Source organism: Pseudogymnoascus destructans (assembly GCF_001641265.1).
Source record: "Pseudogymnoascus destructans isolate 20631-21 unplaced genomic scaffold scaffold_1, whole genome shotgun sequence".
NCBI classification, from domain to species: domain Eukaryota; kingdom Fungi; phylum Ascomycota; class Leotiomycetes; order Thelebolales; family Thelebolaceae; genus Pseudogymnoascus; species Pseudogymnoascus destructans.
The window spans coordinates 1,577,837-1,592,786 of record NW_020167520.1 but is presented as its reverse complement, the minus strand read 5'-3'; the positions used below and the strand labels follow the sequence as shown (position 1 = coordinate 1,592,786).

Here is a 14,950-nt window from a genome sequence, read left to right as displayed (position 1 = left end):
TAGATAATAAAGAAAGACGTTGTGTCGTCGTCGTAGTTTGCGCTTTTCAGGTTCGTGATATTTGTGAAAATCCGTTGTGGAGTTGAAAGTAAAGTGAAATCTCCGTTCGTTCGTTAATTGCAAGATCTAATTGCTGATAAAAGAAGGAAGCGCGTCCGCCATTAAAGGAAACCGAAACCTAGTGCGCCGCCGCCCCTATAGCCTGCTCGGGGGGAGGCGCCTGGGTGGTTGCTGGATGGCTGCCTAGGCCGAAGATTTTCTTGAAAGCGGAGGTTGGTACTGGTGGGTTGGAAGGGGCGATGGGGGGCTGCGGTGTAAGAGCTTCAGAGACAGTGGCAGAGGCGGCACGGGCTACGACTTCGAGGTTCTCGCGAGTCTCTTTGGTGGTTGCGTCGTCTTGTGGGGTGTCGTTCACTACAGGTTCAGGTTCAGGGTCCGCGGGACCGGCTACATCCGTATCCGCCTCTGACGGCTTACTCTCCTCGACATCGACACCGGGCTGGTCATAGTCAGCAGTGCAGACGGCAAACGTGATAGTATTAAAATAGAATTATGGGCTAACGAACATTTGCCACGGGAGCCTTGTTCTTCGGAGGCCTGCCGCGTCCGCGCTTGGCTGGGGGCTCTGAGCCGGGCGCGGAGGCTTCTCCTACGGACTGATCACTAATTGACTTGGGCTTCGTGGCATAGACTCCCTTCTCGGCCTCCCCACGCTCCGAAGCTTCCTTTGCGCGTTGCGCGAGCTCGGCATTGCTCGGTCTGCCGCGTTTTCTGGCCGAGCCTGTGGCAGGAGTAGATGTGACTGGCTTGTCGGCTCCGTTCGAGGCTGCAGCTGGCTTTGGCTTTATCTCACGGGCCTTGGTCGCGGGGGTTGCAGGGCCGTAGAATGCGCTTGCTGAGAGGGTACGCTTGATTCCACGAGAGGTCTGCTTGACGCTGTCGGGGTTCGAGTCGCCGCTGAGTCTGCTGGAGTTGAGCTTTGCCAGCTCGGCAGCACAGCTGTTCATACTGCGACCTGTGAAAATTCGTTAGAAATTAAGCTTTGGATATTGCATATAATGTTCCACGACTATGTATTTCGAAGTTTTGAAGGCTGTGGAAGCTTTGGGGTGGGTATAAGAAGCTCGGCGCAAGCTTACCAGCAGGTAGACCAACATCCTCCCAGATCGGATCAAAGTTCTGCTCTCTGAGTACGCTCAAGAGCGCGTCGATGGGGGTGTTCGATGTCTTGAGGATTTCGGTGAGCAGGAAGCGCTACAGAGTACACAGTCAGTATTAATCGCGCCGGGTGGAATTCATCAGCAATACCACGAGGCGCAGGAGTCCAAGCATATGCACCCCTACGCCTTGCGGATATGAACTGTCAGACATTGTTTGCGTACCTGCTCGTATTCTGAGAACGGTCCCACAGCCATGATGTGTATTGTGAAGTTGGCGAAAAAGAATTGAAGAGGTTGTTTGTTGCGGAAGGTAAGGAGTGGTCGTCCAGATATAGCGAAGGCTGCGTGTTGGTGGTGGTGGTGGGGGGTATAGGTAGATCGGATAGACGCAGACAGAAGGAAACCAGGGATTGCAGAGGTAAAGGGGGGTCAAATATATTAGAGGCAGTAAAATGAATTTGTGAAGAAGCTTGGTGAATGGGGAATATTAAGAAGAAGAGGAGCCTGGAGTTTGAAGCGGGTGAAGGGGGGAATGAAGTGCTTCCCTATAAATGTCGCGTCTCTCGTGTTTCTCACTCCTCCTCATCAGGATCAGGCCGGGTCCTAGTGCGTTTATGGCCAGATAACCAACAGCAAATAAACAATTGAAACAAATAGCCGGCAATAACTTATGTGGCCAATACCCATTCAATTTGTGTCCCAGGATTTGCGGCTTGTCGCAATTTAAATCGGTCGTCTCCTGGAGATTAGAAGCGTGCATAAGTTACAAGCTGCATATGCGCCTGTAGCTATGAATCAACTAGCCGAAGTGAAGACGGATTGGGAATCTAGGGACAACTATGCGCCAGGTTAATAACAACAACGTTCCGTCTGAACAAAAATGAGGGAATTATGAGAAACTGAGACGCCTCGACTATGAGGAAAGGTCATCCTCTCAGCCTTCCTTCAACTCACGCCCCTCCACCGAACCAACACACCCACTGACCTGACAGCTTTGCCAAGCAAAAAGCCCGCCGGTTCGTCACATTGGTGTGATTGTCGCAGTCTCGTTGCATCGATGCCCGTGGCGAACCGGCAACGATCGATCTCTTCCATCTCTTCGATCTCTTCTGGAGGCGGTTCCACCCTGAGCCTCAATCAACCTCGACGTTTCTCGGCCCTACCAGCCCTTAATGTCAAGGGTCGTCGCATTTTCGTTCTTTCAATTGCGCCGTCGTAGCGCCGTTGTCGTATGACTCGGCCTGCATCTAAACTGTGCCGTATGGGTCGCCGAGTCGATGGCCACCAGTGAAATGGCCGCCATGTTTCGAATCGTTCCGATCGCGACTCGCTCGAGCAATCGCTTTCGAACCAAGATGTGAAGTATCAGAGATTTCGGGAGCTCGTCCCGGTTTTATAGCGACCGATGGCCATGCCCGACTGCCAGTTTTATCATACGCCAGTGCCGCATCGTGTGTTGGCAAGGCCGGAACGCATCGGCTCATAGCCACTACAATCTATGCAACTTGCAACGCTGGCTATACCGCGGAAATCCTCTGGTTATTACACCGTCCATCTATCCACATCTACCGCTCTTAGATCAACGTTGTGTCCGAGGCCAAGGGATACACGGGAACCTGGCTATACAGACAAGACTTGTTGATGTGATGCATCGAAGCGGCCACCGCCAATTCGAATTTAGTCGCTGGTAAAATGCGACGATCGACTCTATACCTTGCACAACACTCACGCTGCGGATACCCGCCGAAATATTCACTCTCCAGATGGATACCTGGGATTCGATAGCTGCCAATTCCCAATCTGCCTTCCGCATAGAAGGATGCCAATATACTGTTGTCCGCCGAGTCAAGTCAGGGTGTAACACTCATATCACAGTTTTAACAGTCACAGTTCTTAAACGCAAGCCCCAACTTCATCTTGCTGATATTATAGTCACCCGCTGATATGGATATGGAACCTCCAGTGTGGAATCTCCTCTTCCAGTCCCTCAAAGCGACTGAAACATGCCATGTTCGTGCTCAGTTATTAGGGCTTGCCAAGTCCAGTAGTCAATCACTGAGAATGGCTGGAGATGCCACAACGTTGGCCCACGAAGAATGCCCAGGCGCAAAGATGTGGTGCAACGAGGAACGAGGCAGGGTTCTCTCTGATTAAGCACCTGGCATCACTAATAGTAAGTACAAACAATACAATAAAGGGATTTTTTCCTTTAACCGTTTCTCCTTTGGCCCAATGAAAAGGAGTGGCAGTCACGGAAGGTGGATGGGAGGAGGAAGGTGATATATATGATCCAAATCGGCATATTACACAAATGCCTTCGGGAAATTGTGCGCGTTCACACACGGTTGGGAAAGATTTTGCTCAGGCACCTCGGAATTACCAGGCACGGCCAGAATCTGGCCATCGGCGCGTGTTGGCGGCATTTGCCGAGACGTGCCAGTTAATGTTCCCATTCAGAACCTCCATTTCATATTCTACTCCTCTTCTTTGCAGATAGCAATTCAATACTGCTGGGAAAATCTCAACTTGTACAAAACATAGTGATTATTGTGGGAACACGGACATGCAATCACTGTAATCACGACGCCCAGCGACCATAACTGGATCTTGATAATACGGGGGGAGGAACTATCTGTGCAGCGGGCATCCAAAAGTCGACATTTGACCCGCAACCCTACTCCCCCATTCGAGCTGTGCTTGTTACCTCTATACTCCACGACATATGCAACTGCGGAGAGTTGTATACATGACTTCTCAATCACGGTCGCTTTGTTATACCACCACTAGACGAACCCTGGCCAGATTGCGTCCCGGTTCAAATTTTGATCCAGCGCCGAACGCGAGTCGATAAGGCTGCACCTCTGCTTCCACCACTTGCCACGCCACGAGCCGCCGACTTGCCCACCAGCTTTGTTGGCTACTGTTTTACACCTTGCTCTTGGAACCTGCATGCGCCAGAACTGCGCGCCGCTGTCGCCCAAGGCCGTAGAGCCTCGCCGCCCTGGCCTACAATCAGCCACCCACCGAGTCCGACCAGGAGATAAAGGAGACGCACCAGTGAATTGCTCGCGAATTCATAATGTCGGACCAAGAAATCACTCCCAGGACCGAGGCGGTCGATGCTGCGCTCGGCGATATGAAGTTGGCTGAGGAGGACTCCGCGCCGGAGGCAAAACTTGCTACACCACCGTCAAATACAGACGACAACCCACAACCATCAGCAACACCAACACCGAAACAATCGCGGTCACCTACGCCTGAAGATATGGAGACCAAATCTGAAACGCCGACGTCTGATGATGAGGTCAATACGGAGGTGGTCGAGGGAGATATCGTAGTGGTTAAGGAGCCCGGGAAAGCACCTAAACTGTCGAGAAAGGCCTCTCAAAAGGTCGTTTTTAGGCCCCCGCCGTTATTTGATCATCTCGAAGATGCTACTCCCGAATGCGTAACGAAATTTCAAGTCATCCAGGACTGCATCTACGGGTCGAAGTATATGGGTTCGGCTGACCATGAGGCCCTGGGCTGCGACTGCTCTGAAGACTGGCGTAAGTTGACCCTGACTTCACAACGTGGCCTTACTTCCCTACTAACTCATGTACAGGCGATGGCAAGAATCACGCATGTGGGGAAGATACGGACTGCATCAATCGCCTTACAAAGATTGAATGCATGGACGATGAGTGTAACTGTGGTCCTAACTGCCAGAACCAGCGCTTTCAGCGCAAGGAGTTTTCCAAGGTTTCCGTCATCAAGACGGAGAAGAAGGGCTATGGGCTACGCGCTGACACAGATCTCTCCGCGCATGATTTTATTTTTGAGTACATCGGGGAAGTTGTCAACGAACCGACGCTGCGACGACGGATGAGGCAGTACGATGAGGAAGGCATCAAGCATTTCTATTTCATGTCCCTCAGCAAATCAGAGTTTGTCGACGCGACAATAAAGGGAAACCTGGGTCGGTTCTGCAATCACTCATGTAACCCCAATTGCTACGTTGATAAGTGGGTGGTAGGCGATAAACTCCGCATGGGCATATTTGCCGAGCGGAACATCAAAGTTGGCGAGGAGCTCGTTTTCAACTACAACGTTGACCGATACGGCGCAGATCCGCAACCATGTTATTGCGCAGAGCCAAACTGCACTGGCTTTTTGGGTGGCAAGACTCAGACTGAACGGGCTACGAAACTCTCACATACTACTATTGAGGCTCTTGGAATTGACGACGGCGATGGATGGGATGTTGCAGTTGCCAAGAAACCTCGGAAGAAGAAGTCGGGAGAAGACGACGAGGAATATGTTAATAATGTTCAGCCAAAGGGGCTTGATGAGAATGGCGTTACGAAGGTCATGGCTACGCTTATGCAAGGCACAGAGAAGTGGATTGCGGTCAAGTTGCTTAATCGAATACAACGGTGTGGAGACGAGCGAATCCGACAAAAGGTGGTCCAATTTCACGGTTATCGTATAATGCGAATATGCTTGGAGACTTGGAAAGAGGATAATAACATCATCCTCCAAGTTCTGGACATCCTATACCAGCTGCCGCGCCTCACCAGAAACAAGATTGTCGACTCGAAAATTGAGCAGGTGGTCGAACCCCTGACTAAGTCGGAGCATGAGGATATTGCGTCAGAATCGCTGCGATTGATGGAGGTGTGGAGCAAGCTAGAAGTTGCTTATCGCATTCCAAGGAAGAAGTTCGATCCAACTGCTCAAGCCGTAAACCAGTTTGACGCTCGTCGAGGTGGTGATCGCGAGGTCGAGCCCTCACATACACCGAATCCAACCGCAGCAACGCCCACTGGGCCCAGAAACTCCACCGCCACACCACGAGGTTCTGCACGGCCCTTCCAACCAAGACCATCCATGCCGCGGAGAGCGCCGTTACCTGCAGGGTGGTTTGCAACGCTTGATCCGGCAGGGAACACATATTATTATAGTCGCGGCGGTCAAACAACGTGGCAACGGCCCACTCTCCCTGCAAACGACGCCCCAGCACCAAAGAAGAACATTGCAAAAGCTATTCAAGACCAAAAGCGGCTTCAGGATATTATTGACTCTGTCACGAAGGGCGACCAGGCTAAGCCAGTGGCAACGCCAAAGATGTCCGAGGCAGAGTTGAAAGAGAAGAAGAGGGCTGAGAAGTGGCGCTCGTTGCCTGAGGAGAAGCAGATGAAGATATATGAGAATACTGTAAGAGCGCACCCTCCCTACATCTAATCACAACCCACTTACATGTATACAGCTTTCTCCTCATATTAAGTACGTCATGGATAAGTACCGCAAAAAGCTTCCCAAGGAAGAACTGAAGCGCTTCGCCAAGGAAATCGGGAAGATCCTCACCGCTTCTGATTTCAAGCACAAGCGCGTTGAGGACCCGACCAAGATCACCGAGTACCACGAGAAGAAAGTGAAGAAGAGCGTCCGCGACTACTTCGAGAAGGCCGTCGCGAAAAGGGTTGCGTATGAGAAGAAGAAGGCCGAGAAGAAAGCAGCTGAGGCTCTCAAGAACGGCCAGACTCCCGCCAGCGTCGTTTCAAATGACATCGATACCCCAGCTACGGCGGATACCAGCACTCCGCTAGACGCAGATGCTGAGGATAAGGCGGCCATGACTGATGTCGACATGTCGGATGACGAGCTACATCGGCAATCCGTCCCAGGCACCCCCGTAGGCGAAAGCTCAGGCGACGACACATTAAAGCGCAAGCGCGACGAAGAAGCCCAACACACACCCGCCGATACCGACGACGCCTTCGCCAAACGGTTCAAGGCCGATGGCACCGCAGTCGACGCTTCCCCCGGCCCGCCTCCACCCCCTCCGCCTCCACCAGCAGATGCGCAGGTACCAGACCAGATAGAAGAGGAAGACCCAGCAGCAGCAGAGATGCGAGCCGCTCAAGAAGCACTCGAGCGAGAGAACGAGGCTGCAGTGAGAGAGGAGGAGATGCAGCAAGCTATGGTACTTGGAGTTGAGGGCGCGGAGTGTAAGATGGGCGATGGTAATATGGTGAACGGGACGCATGATAAGTCAGGCAACGACGCTGAGGGCGACAGCAATGGTAGCGAGATGGAGGGACTGCTGCAGAGCGAGCGGACGGAAGTCTTGAGTCACTGAACTCAATGATTCGTTAAAAAGGCGTTTTATTTTAACTTGCATGCATAGGTGGCGCGCCGGGCGGGTTGTTAATTACCGGACTTCTTATTTTTTTCTTGAGAGCGCAAAGTGGGAGGGCTATATATGTACGTTGTAAATATATCTGGCGTTGAAATTGGAGGAGAGCGATGTGGAGCGGGGACTGAGGGGGTGATGGATGGATGGCATTGGGCTTCGTCTTTGTGTGTGTGCATTAAGTGGGGGTAGAGGGGTTCTTTGGGGCTGAAGGGCAGGAGTGGGGTGGGGGAGGGAGGCATATACTACTAGGTCATTGTACTATAAGATAATATCAGAGATGCAGAGATGAAGCTGCGATAGTTACTACTGGGGGTAATATATGCATTGGGTGTCTATAGATGCGTATGTCTTCCTTTGATATGGAGGCCGAAGAAGGCTTATCATCGCCCTCATCGGCCTCCCCCCAAATAGCCAACTTGAGAGAAGTCAGACACAAGCACTACTATATATGGGTCTCGCAGCGCCCGTCCAGACTGCTTGCCCAATCCATGGTTATAACACAGCCCGATGAGCATTGCCACGACGAACAACATGGTGGAAATGAACCATTGGACACGCAAAGGTCGGTGTGAGGCTTTTATTGCCGAAACTTGGATACGAGTGGCGCACCGACAAGAGTCAGTCGACGACGGCAAGAATCAAACGACAGCACAGGCTAACAACAGCAAGAGTCAACGACAGCTAGAGTCAACGATAACAAGAGTCAATGACAGCTAGAGTCAACGATAACAAGAGTCAACGACAGCAAGAATCAACGACAGCAAGAACAACGACGGTTAGGGTTAGAGTCAACGAAACTAAGAACCAACGAAACGAACAGTTAACAACAGACCATTGGAAGCAAAGCCCCCGGTGAAGTAAGAGAATGCTATTAGACGGCGAGTAGAGAGGAGAAGAGGGAGAAGAGGGAGAAGAGGGACCCCCTCTTAGCTGTGTCTCTGCCTTCACATAGAAGGCCTGGAAGATCGGAATGAGAATTCAACTTTCATGAAAGCTTGTAATTAACTATCGGGGTGATGGTTCCTCATAAAACAATTGGGAATTTCAAAACTCAAGAACCCCCAAAGCAAATCCCTCTATCTAAAAATAAAGAGTTGGTAGATGAGACTTCTCTTCTGATACAAATCGAGGTACAGCTAGGCAAAGAAACTATCAAATAAGTGGGCCTTTCAGAGCCTGGATAAAGGACAAGGTCTCCTTATCCTCTAAGACAAAGAAAGAATAGAGTCTATTGTCCCCTGGCAAAAACGTCACTATCAGCCCCTTTGACACGCAGCTATTGTCCGAAACTCCCCATTGTTCTCACCCAAAGGCCTGGCTGGGACTGGATCGGGAGCGATGGGTTGCCTGAAACTATATAGTGCCGAATGAAATCTCCCCCGAGTTAATATAGCAGCTATGGAAGGAAAGGTGGGACATAAAAGTGAGTCGTCGCTTCCATTACTGAGCTTTCGCCTGACGGCCCGATAAGAGCTGTTGCGGAAGGAACGGCGCGGGACGCAGTTTCCATTCTAGATATTCAAGTCGCGTTGCCAGAGTCAAAGGAAGGAACGGTGGCGGTAGTGTGGGTCGTGACTTCCCTTCCTGCCTCGTAGTTTTCCCTGCGTTAGTGAAGCTGCAGCGGAAGGAACGTTGGGGGGTGGGATAGAGTCGTGGCTTCCCCTGTATTCGCTTTTAGCATGGTGGCTACAAGGGAGCTGTTGAAGAAGGAGCGGGTGAGATGGACTTTCCGTTCCGGGTGTCTGGGATAGTTGCTGGAGCTGAAAGGAAGGAACGTTGGGAGGTGGGTGTGGGTTGTGCCTTCCCTTGTATCCACCTTTCGCCTTGTGACTTCGAGAGAGCTGCTGTGGAAGGAGCGAGTTGGATGCTCTTTCCGTTATGTGCGCTCGGGTTGTGTTGGTGGTTGGCTGGTAGTATCACATATGGGGGATGCGAGACAGATAGCAGTGGTAGAAGTGATAGTGGTTCAGAGGGGTATATAAATTTCAAAATAAGAAGTTCCGTGTAGTCTAATATGTCCCATTATATCCACCTATCCCATACCCAAGGACAGCCCAAAAGCCCATCCCGGAAATAGTCCCAAAAACGCCAAGCCCATGGATACCGCTCCCCTACTCAATCTTCCTCCTCACAAACTTCCCCCTACTCCACCCATGCGCATCAACATCCACCTCTCTATCAAGCTCATACCCACCCAACTTAGGCATAATCACAGACCAAACGACCCAGTACAGCGCTCCAGCAAGCAAAATCGCAATCCCAACCAGACAATGCAGGTAATACGGGATATCCTTATAAATGCTCTGTCCCTCATCCGGCGGCACGAACGGCGCGACAACGAGATAGATATTCGACAGCAGGAAGAAGATAACCACCGGCAGCGTGGCGCGGAAGGGTGGCGACCAGGTGGGTCTGTGGTCAGCGGAGGGGTGGAGGTAGAGGTGTACTAGGGCGCCGGCGACGAAGACATTGACGACGGCGAGGGGGTAGGAGATGACGTTTAGGATGAAGTTGTATGCGTCTCCTGGTGGGGGCGCAAGCATGATGGTGACTGAGACGAGCCAGTGCTCTGCGAGGCCGACCAGGGGTGTGTTGAAGGGGGCGTTGCTAGCCCAGAAGTGGGAGAATGGCAAGATACCCTCGCGACCGATCTCTTGGACCAATCGGCCCTGGGAGAAGATGACGGAAAGCACGTTGCCAAACGCCGACAGCGCGACGAAGACGGAGAGCGCGCGCTCGGCTTCGGGGCCAAACATGTTCCTGAAGAACGAGGCGGCGAGGATGCGGCCGGAGGAGAGAATCTCTTCGCGGGGAACGGCGGCGAAGTAGGCGATGTTGGCGAGCATGTAGAGGATTGCTACGGCGCCGAGGGCGAGGGGCGCGGCGACCTTGAGGGTGCGCACCGGGTTCTTGGTCTCGGCGAGGGCGTAGTTGGCGTTGCTATAGCCGATGTAGGACCATATGACGTTGTAGAGGGCGGACACGACGCCGTAGGCCGAGCCGGTGGTGCCGGCGAAGGCGTTCGTGAAGTTGTCGGGCTTCTCGACGCCGGGCTGGAGGTGGCCGCCCAGGGCGGCGAAGCCGGAGAAGACGATGAGGAGGAGGATGAGTAGCTTGATTACGCCGAGGACGTTCTGCAGACGCAAACCCCAGTTCAGGGCGAAGCCGTGGATGAGGAAGGCCGTGGTGATGCAGATAAGTCCGACGCCGCGCTGGTTCCAGCGGTTCACCTCAACGTTGGCGGCGTGCAGGATGTACTCGCCGAAGACGACGGAGTTGGAGCCGGCCCAACCCAGTAGGACGACGTATGAAGCGTACATGGCCGTGGCCAGGAACTTTGGCTTGCGGAAGACATACTCGAGGTAGTTCTTCTCGCCGCCGTTGCGCGGCAGCCCCGTGCCGAATTCAAGGTAGACAGCCAGGCCAGCGCCGGCGATGATCATGCCCGCGACCCAGATGAAGAGGGCGAGGCCGACGGAGCCGGACTGCGCGAAGATGGAGGAGGGGGTGGCGAAGATACCGGTTCCTATCATGCGGTTGAACACCAGGAAGGCGGCAGAGACGCGGCCGACATTGCGGCGGTCCTCACTAGTGATGTAGGCTTCGCCTTGTTCTGGGGGAAGGTTAGCTTGTGGCCAAGCCGAGTGGGGATGGGGGGGGGGTGGAGGAGGGGGGCTCCTCGTTACACTATCTTACCTTCAGCAATAACCTCGCCAGAGAGGTTAGTCTTGGAGTCGACGCTGGTACTCGACACAGGGTCCTTCTTGTCAATGGACCCTCCTGAGAACTTCCTGATAAACGAAGCCATCGTCGTAACGGGGGTAGCGTCACGTGTATCGCCTAGCACTGTCGCCACGAGCTATGGGTCAAGCCTCGTTAAAGGGGGCGGGAATATAATACAAAAACTTGGCGAAAATTTTATCCCCTTCAGGCCATCATATAAACAATAGATGACAAGAGCAGGAAGAGATGAACAGAAGATCAAGAAAGAGAGTTAAGGGAGAGAGAGGTCAAGAAAGAAAAACGAGCGAGTCGCGACCCTTTTTACCTAGTTACTCAATATCGCCAAACAGCCACGACGGCGCGGGCCATGAAGAGTAGCGTCGATGTCGTGATCGTTCGCAAGACCCTGGCGTACCAGAGTAGGGGAGCTACTTACATTATGGAACATGGCAGTGGGAACTCAAGAAAATTCTTTCCATACGCGAGAAGAAATGTGGCCGAGAAATCTGCGAAACCTGGGGTAAGTAGCTGGATAGGCCGTAACCATCCGACTGAATCGATGCCGTGGGTTCCACCTGCCACCGCCGATCTCATAATTGGGTGAGATCGTAAAATGATATGGGGATGATGGGGAATGATGGAAGAAGACGAGATCTTGGGGTGAAAGGACGCATTCATGGCCGTATGGTGAGTGCAAGGGTAGTATATCTATTTACTAGGTCAGTATTTTTATATAAATGATTTTTGTCCAGCGATATGTCCATTTTGAGCAATGTCGACGGATAAGCAAGGTCTAACGTTGAGCCCCTTGAGCCACAATAGGAAAATCCGATTTTCACCAGCCAAATTGGAGAAATTGGAGGAATTTGGAGACGCGAAGTCACGTGAAATCGTTTGTCAGCCACAATCCCGAGCGACCACCTCCCTCTTGAGGATCTCAGAGGTGACAGCAGGAATGCTCGGCGAGGCTGGGCGGATCGCAACATATTGCATCACGACGCAGCGGCCATCACCGGGTCCATGCAGAGGGTGATGAGTGGGAGGATGTAACTGTAGAAGAAGCCGAAGAAGCCAAAGAAGAGGCAGAAGAGGCAGGTCGGCGCAGGTTGGCTGGGACTGGCGAATAGGGGTCGATGGAGAGTCGAGACTCGTATCGCTGACATGGTAAGTGATGGGGATGTGACTGTCTGTCTGGTCAACAGTTCAGGGTTTGAGACGGCGCAATTCATAAGCAGCGGAAGGAGCGATCAAGACGTACCATACACTTCAAGTGGCAGGAACATTCAAGACGTACCTTCCATTCACATCATAGCAACGTCACAGTGTGAGCAAACACATGAGCAAACAACCGTAGGGACTATTCCATTAGAATATTGATATTCATACTCTGAGACCTACCAAGCTCCAACACTCTCTTTCTCTCCCACCAATACTCTCCTTCAAGCGCCGACACGTCGAGGGGGTGTTGAAAGGGCCGGCGTCTTGGGGGTCGTGGAGAGGGCAGTGTAGCAGCGTGGTTTTGGTGTGCCCGCAGGAATAGGTGGTTGTGGGTTTGTTGCACATTGTTGCGGTGGTGTTGGTTGTGGGGATCTGTGGTTGTTGTCAGCAGGTGCAAGGATAATGCGGGTGGATAGGGGTTTCTGGAGAGGAAGATACCATGGTGGTGGGAAGGAGGTGTATTTATGCAGCGCCGCAGGAGAGATGGATGAATAGATAGGTAGGTTTGGTTTCAGTATGTTGTTTTGTCCTTGGTGTTGATAGTAGTCCTGTTCGAACAATGTCGTTTTGTCTTTGAGGATAGTGGTCCTGTTCAGGAATGTTAGAGAAGTCATATGGTCCCTTATTCATGCGGAAGTCTGCAACTTGTGAATGGTATCTTATAAAGACTTTGTGTCAGTCAACCCATTCTTTATGCTCCGTGGCAGACAGTGCCCGACACAGACATTGTATCAGAATCTTCTTTGTGCTCTCGGACCAGTCTGCGGATAGTGAGTGACGTCCGCCACACCTGGCCCAAAATGAAGGTTTACCTCTCTACCAATCACAAAGATCAAGGCGAAGCAATAGATGAACAAAAGAAAGAAGAAGGCCGCGTGTGTATAGCTACATACAAAACATCAAGAGGTCAAAAGGTCAAAAGGCTAAAAAAGCAAAAGACTCATCAGATCTCTTTGGATCTGATGAGGAGAAAATCACTTGATTTTACTTTTTGATGTTTGTGAGAAGAGATATTTTATTTATTGATTATGATTTGTCGTTTGTTTGTTGTTGTCGGGAGTCGAATTGGTGACCTTCTTTATTCATCTCCTTGCCCTGGCCAGATTGTCGACAGTGGTTCTTCCACTGCGCCACTGTGCCGCTTGATTTAAAGATTGCTAAAGTTGACTTATAAAGGTAGGTCGGGTCGGGGTGGGATGGAGATGGGGATGGGCAGCTGTTTTTGGCCGAGTTTCCCCTGCTCCTGGGTTTCTTGAGAACCCGAGTTCCCTTTGTGTTATTCCTTTGTGTTATTCATATTTTATATGAATAACAAGCTTCCTCGCCATCTTTCACTATTGCCACAACAGAGTCTATTGTCGAAACAAGTCTACAATGGAGTCTCATTTTCAAACGCCTCCCAAATTAACCTTCCATCACTATCTTCAGTATAATAACCCCCTCTTTTCCTTCCTCCAGACTCCCATTCCTCATACAACAATTCCTCACTCACGCCGACACAACCACATGCATCACAACTCCACCACCAACTACCAACAACAACGACCACAACGACCACATCCATCACAACTCAACCACCGCCACCACGACCACCGACACCATGTGCCTCATCCTCTCAACCTCCCACCTCTGCCACCACAAAACCCTCACCCCCGCCACCCGCCCCTGCCAGCACTTCCTCAACAACTACGCCAGCCAGCGCTGGAGATCCCAGCTCGAATGTCCCTACAAGCGGTTCACGTATAAGAGGGATGGGAAGTTGTGTCCTGGATGCACTACGGAGTTTGGGCATCCGTATGGGGACCAGAGTGAGGAGGGGGAGCAGCTGGAGAGGGTGAGGAGGGAGAGGATGAGTACGAGGGAGACTGTGAGGAGGGAGAGTATGAGGAGAGAGTGTGTGAGGAGAGAGAGGGTGAGGATTCCGGAGAGGGGGGGGACGTTTAGGAGGGCTTTGGAGAGGTTGGCGAGGTGGTTTTTGAGGTAAGCTTTTTGAGAGGGTGGTAGTGTGCTGACTTTTGCAGGTTATTATCAGTGTGATTCATCTTATACGGCGATGAGACGAACTACATGTATTTTTAAGGTAAGGAAATAAGGTAAGGAAATAAGGGGGTGTTATTATATTTTTCTTATTGAAATATCAATAACGTGGTCCATACGCGAGCGAAACACTCAAGCGACAAAATGCTAATAAAATCAACTACAACACCAGAATATCAACTACATACCATAAAATCATCGTCTGTAGGCACTTCTATAGGCATAGTACACGTTCGTGCATTGTGCTCTATGTTGCCACATGTTCCACATCGCCGTTCCCTCAGTTCAGTCCTCTTTGCACGACCCGCACCCTAGCGTGCTTCCTCTACTACTTGCCTATTCACATCCCTTTAGTCGACACTGGCTTGTCCTTCAAATATAGCAAATGCTAGAATAAAGCCATCCTTTGTAATGTATGTAGTATTAGCACGCATAAATTCTCAATTTGTCGCCCATATGCTTGTTTAAGTGGACCAAAACAGCCAACGTCAAGAGGCTGGAGTATGTTACGATCGCAGATCACAGCCACTAGCAACTATGGGAAATGGCAGCTATAGTAGCCACCATAGTTACAAGGGATCGCTAAGCGCACAGCTGCATATAATGAGGAATAGCCTCACCTACTTCCTTCCTT

At 51.5% G+C, this 14,950-nt stretch overlaps 6 protein-coding genes across 6 annotated transcripts; 3 read left to right on the top strand and 3 right to left on the bottom strand.

The window, feature by feature from the left end:
- Positions 1-178: 178 nt before the first annotated feature.
- On the bottom strand, positions 179-1,415 carry VC83_00389 (uncharacterized protein; the record flags this gene model as incomplete). Its single annotated transcript, XM_024464083.1, has 4 exons — positions 179-499; positions 567-1,015; positions 1,140-1,254; positions 1,383-1,415. The coding sequence occupies 4 exons, from the start codon at positions 1,413-1,415 to the stop codon at positions 179-181; spliced, it is 918 nt and encodes a 305-aa protein (XP_024328135.1).
- A 2,824-nt stretch (positions 1,416-4,239) lies between these two features.
- Positions 4,240-7,281, top strand: SET2 (histone methyltransferase set2; the record flags this gene model as incomplete). Its single annotated transcript, XM_024464082.1, has 3 exons — positions 4,240-4,708; positions 4,765-6,356; positions 6,409-7,281. The coding sequence occupies 3 exons, from the start codon at positions 4,240-4,242 to the stop codon at positions 7,279-7,281; spliced, it is 2,934 nt and encodes a 977-aa protein (XP_024328134.1).
- A 1,981-nt stretch (positions 7,282-9,262) lies between these two features.
- VC83_00387 (uncharacterized protein) lies at positions 9,263-11,333 on the bottom strand. Its single transcript, XM_024464081.1, has 2 exons — positions 11,035-11,333; positions 9,263-10,951 (listed from the first exon to the last, which is right to left on the bottom strand). Exons 1-2 carry the CDS (start codon positions 11,144-11,146, stop codon positions 9,450-9,452), a joined length of 1,614 nt encoding a protein of 537 aa, XP_024328131.1. The 5' UTR covers positions 11,147-11,333; the 3' UTR covers positions 9,263-9,449.
- A 95-nt stretch (positions 11,334-11,428) lies between these two features.
- Positions 11,429-12,188, top strand: VC83_00386 (uncharacterized protein; the record flags this gene model as incomplete). Its single annotated transcript, XM_024464080.1, has 2 exons — positions 11,429-11,581; positions 12,012-12,188. 2 exons carry the CDS (start codon positions 11,429-11,431, stop codon positions 12,186-12,188), a joined length of 330 nt encoding a protein of 109 aa, XP_024328130.1.
- A 312-nt stretch (positions 12,189-12,500) lies between these two features.
- On the bottom strand, positions 12,501-12,893 carry VC83_00385 (uncharacterized protein; the record flags this gene model as incomplete). The annotated part of the gene is made up of 1 exon (XM_024464079.1): positions 12,501-12,893. The coding sequence occupies one exon, from the start codon at positions 12,891-12,893 to the stop codon at positions 12,501-12,503; it is 393 nt and encodes a 130-aa protein (XP_024328133.1).
- Positions 12,894-13,879: 986 nt separating this feature from the next.
- Positions 13,880-14,263, top strand: VC83_00384 (uncharacterized protein; the record flags this gene model as incomplete). Its single annotated transcript, XM_024464078.1, has 1 exon — positions 13,880-14,263. One exon carries the CDS (start codon positions 13,880-13,882, stop codon positions 14,261-14,263), a length of 384 nt encoding a protein of 127 aa, XP_024328132.1.
- Between the last annotated feature and the right edge of the window lie 687 nt (positions 14,264-14,950).

Coding starts and splice junctions, on each gene's coding strand:
- VC83_00387 (XM_024464081.1), bottom strand. CDS start 11,146: ATGGCTTCGTTTATCAGGAAGTTCTCAGGAGGGTCCATTGACAAGAAG. Junction 10,952..11,034: donor TGGCGAGGTTATTGCTGAAG/GTAAGATAGTGT, acceptor ACCTTCCCCCAG/AACAAGGCGAAGCCTACATC.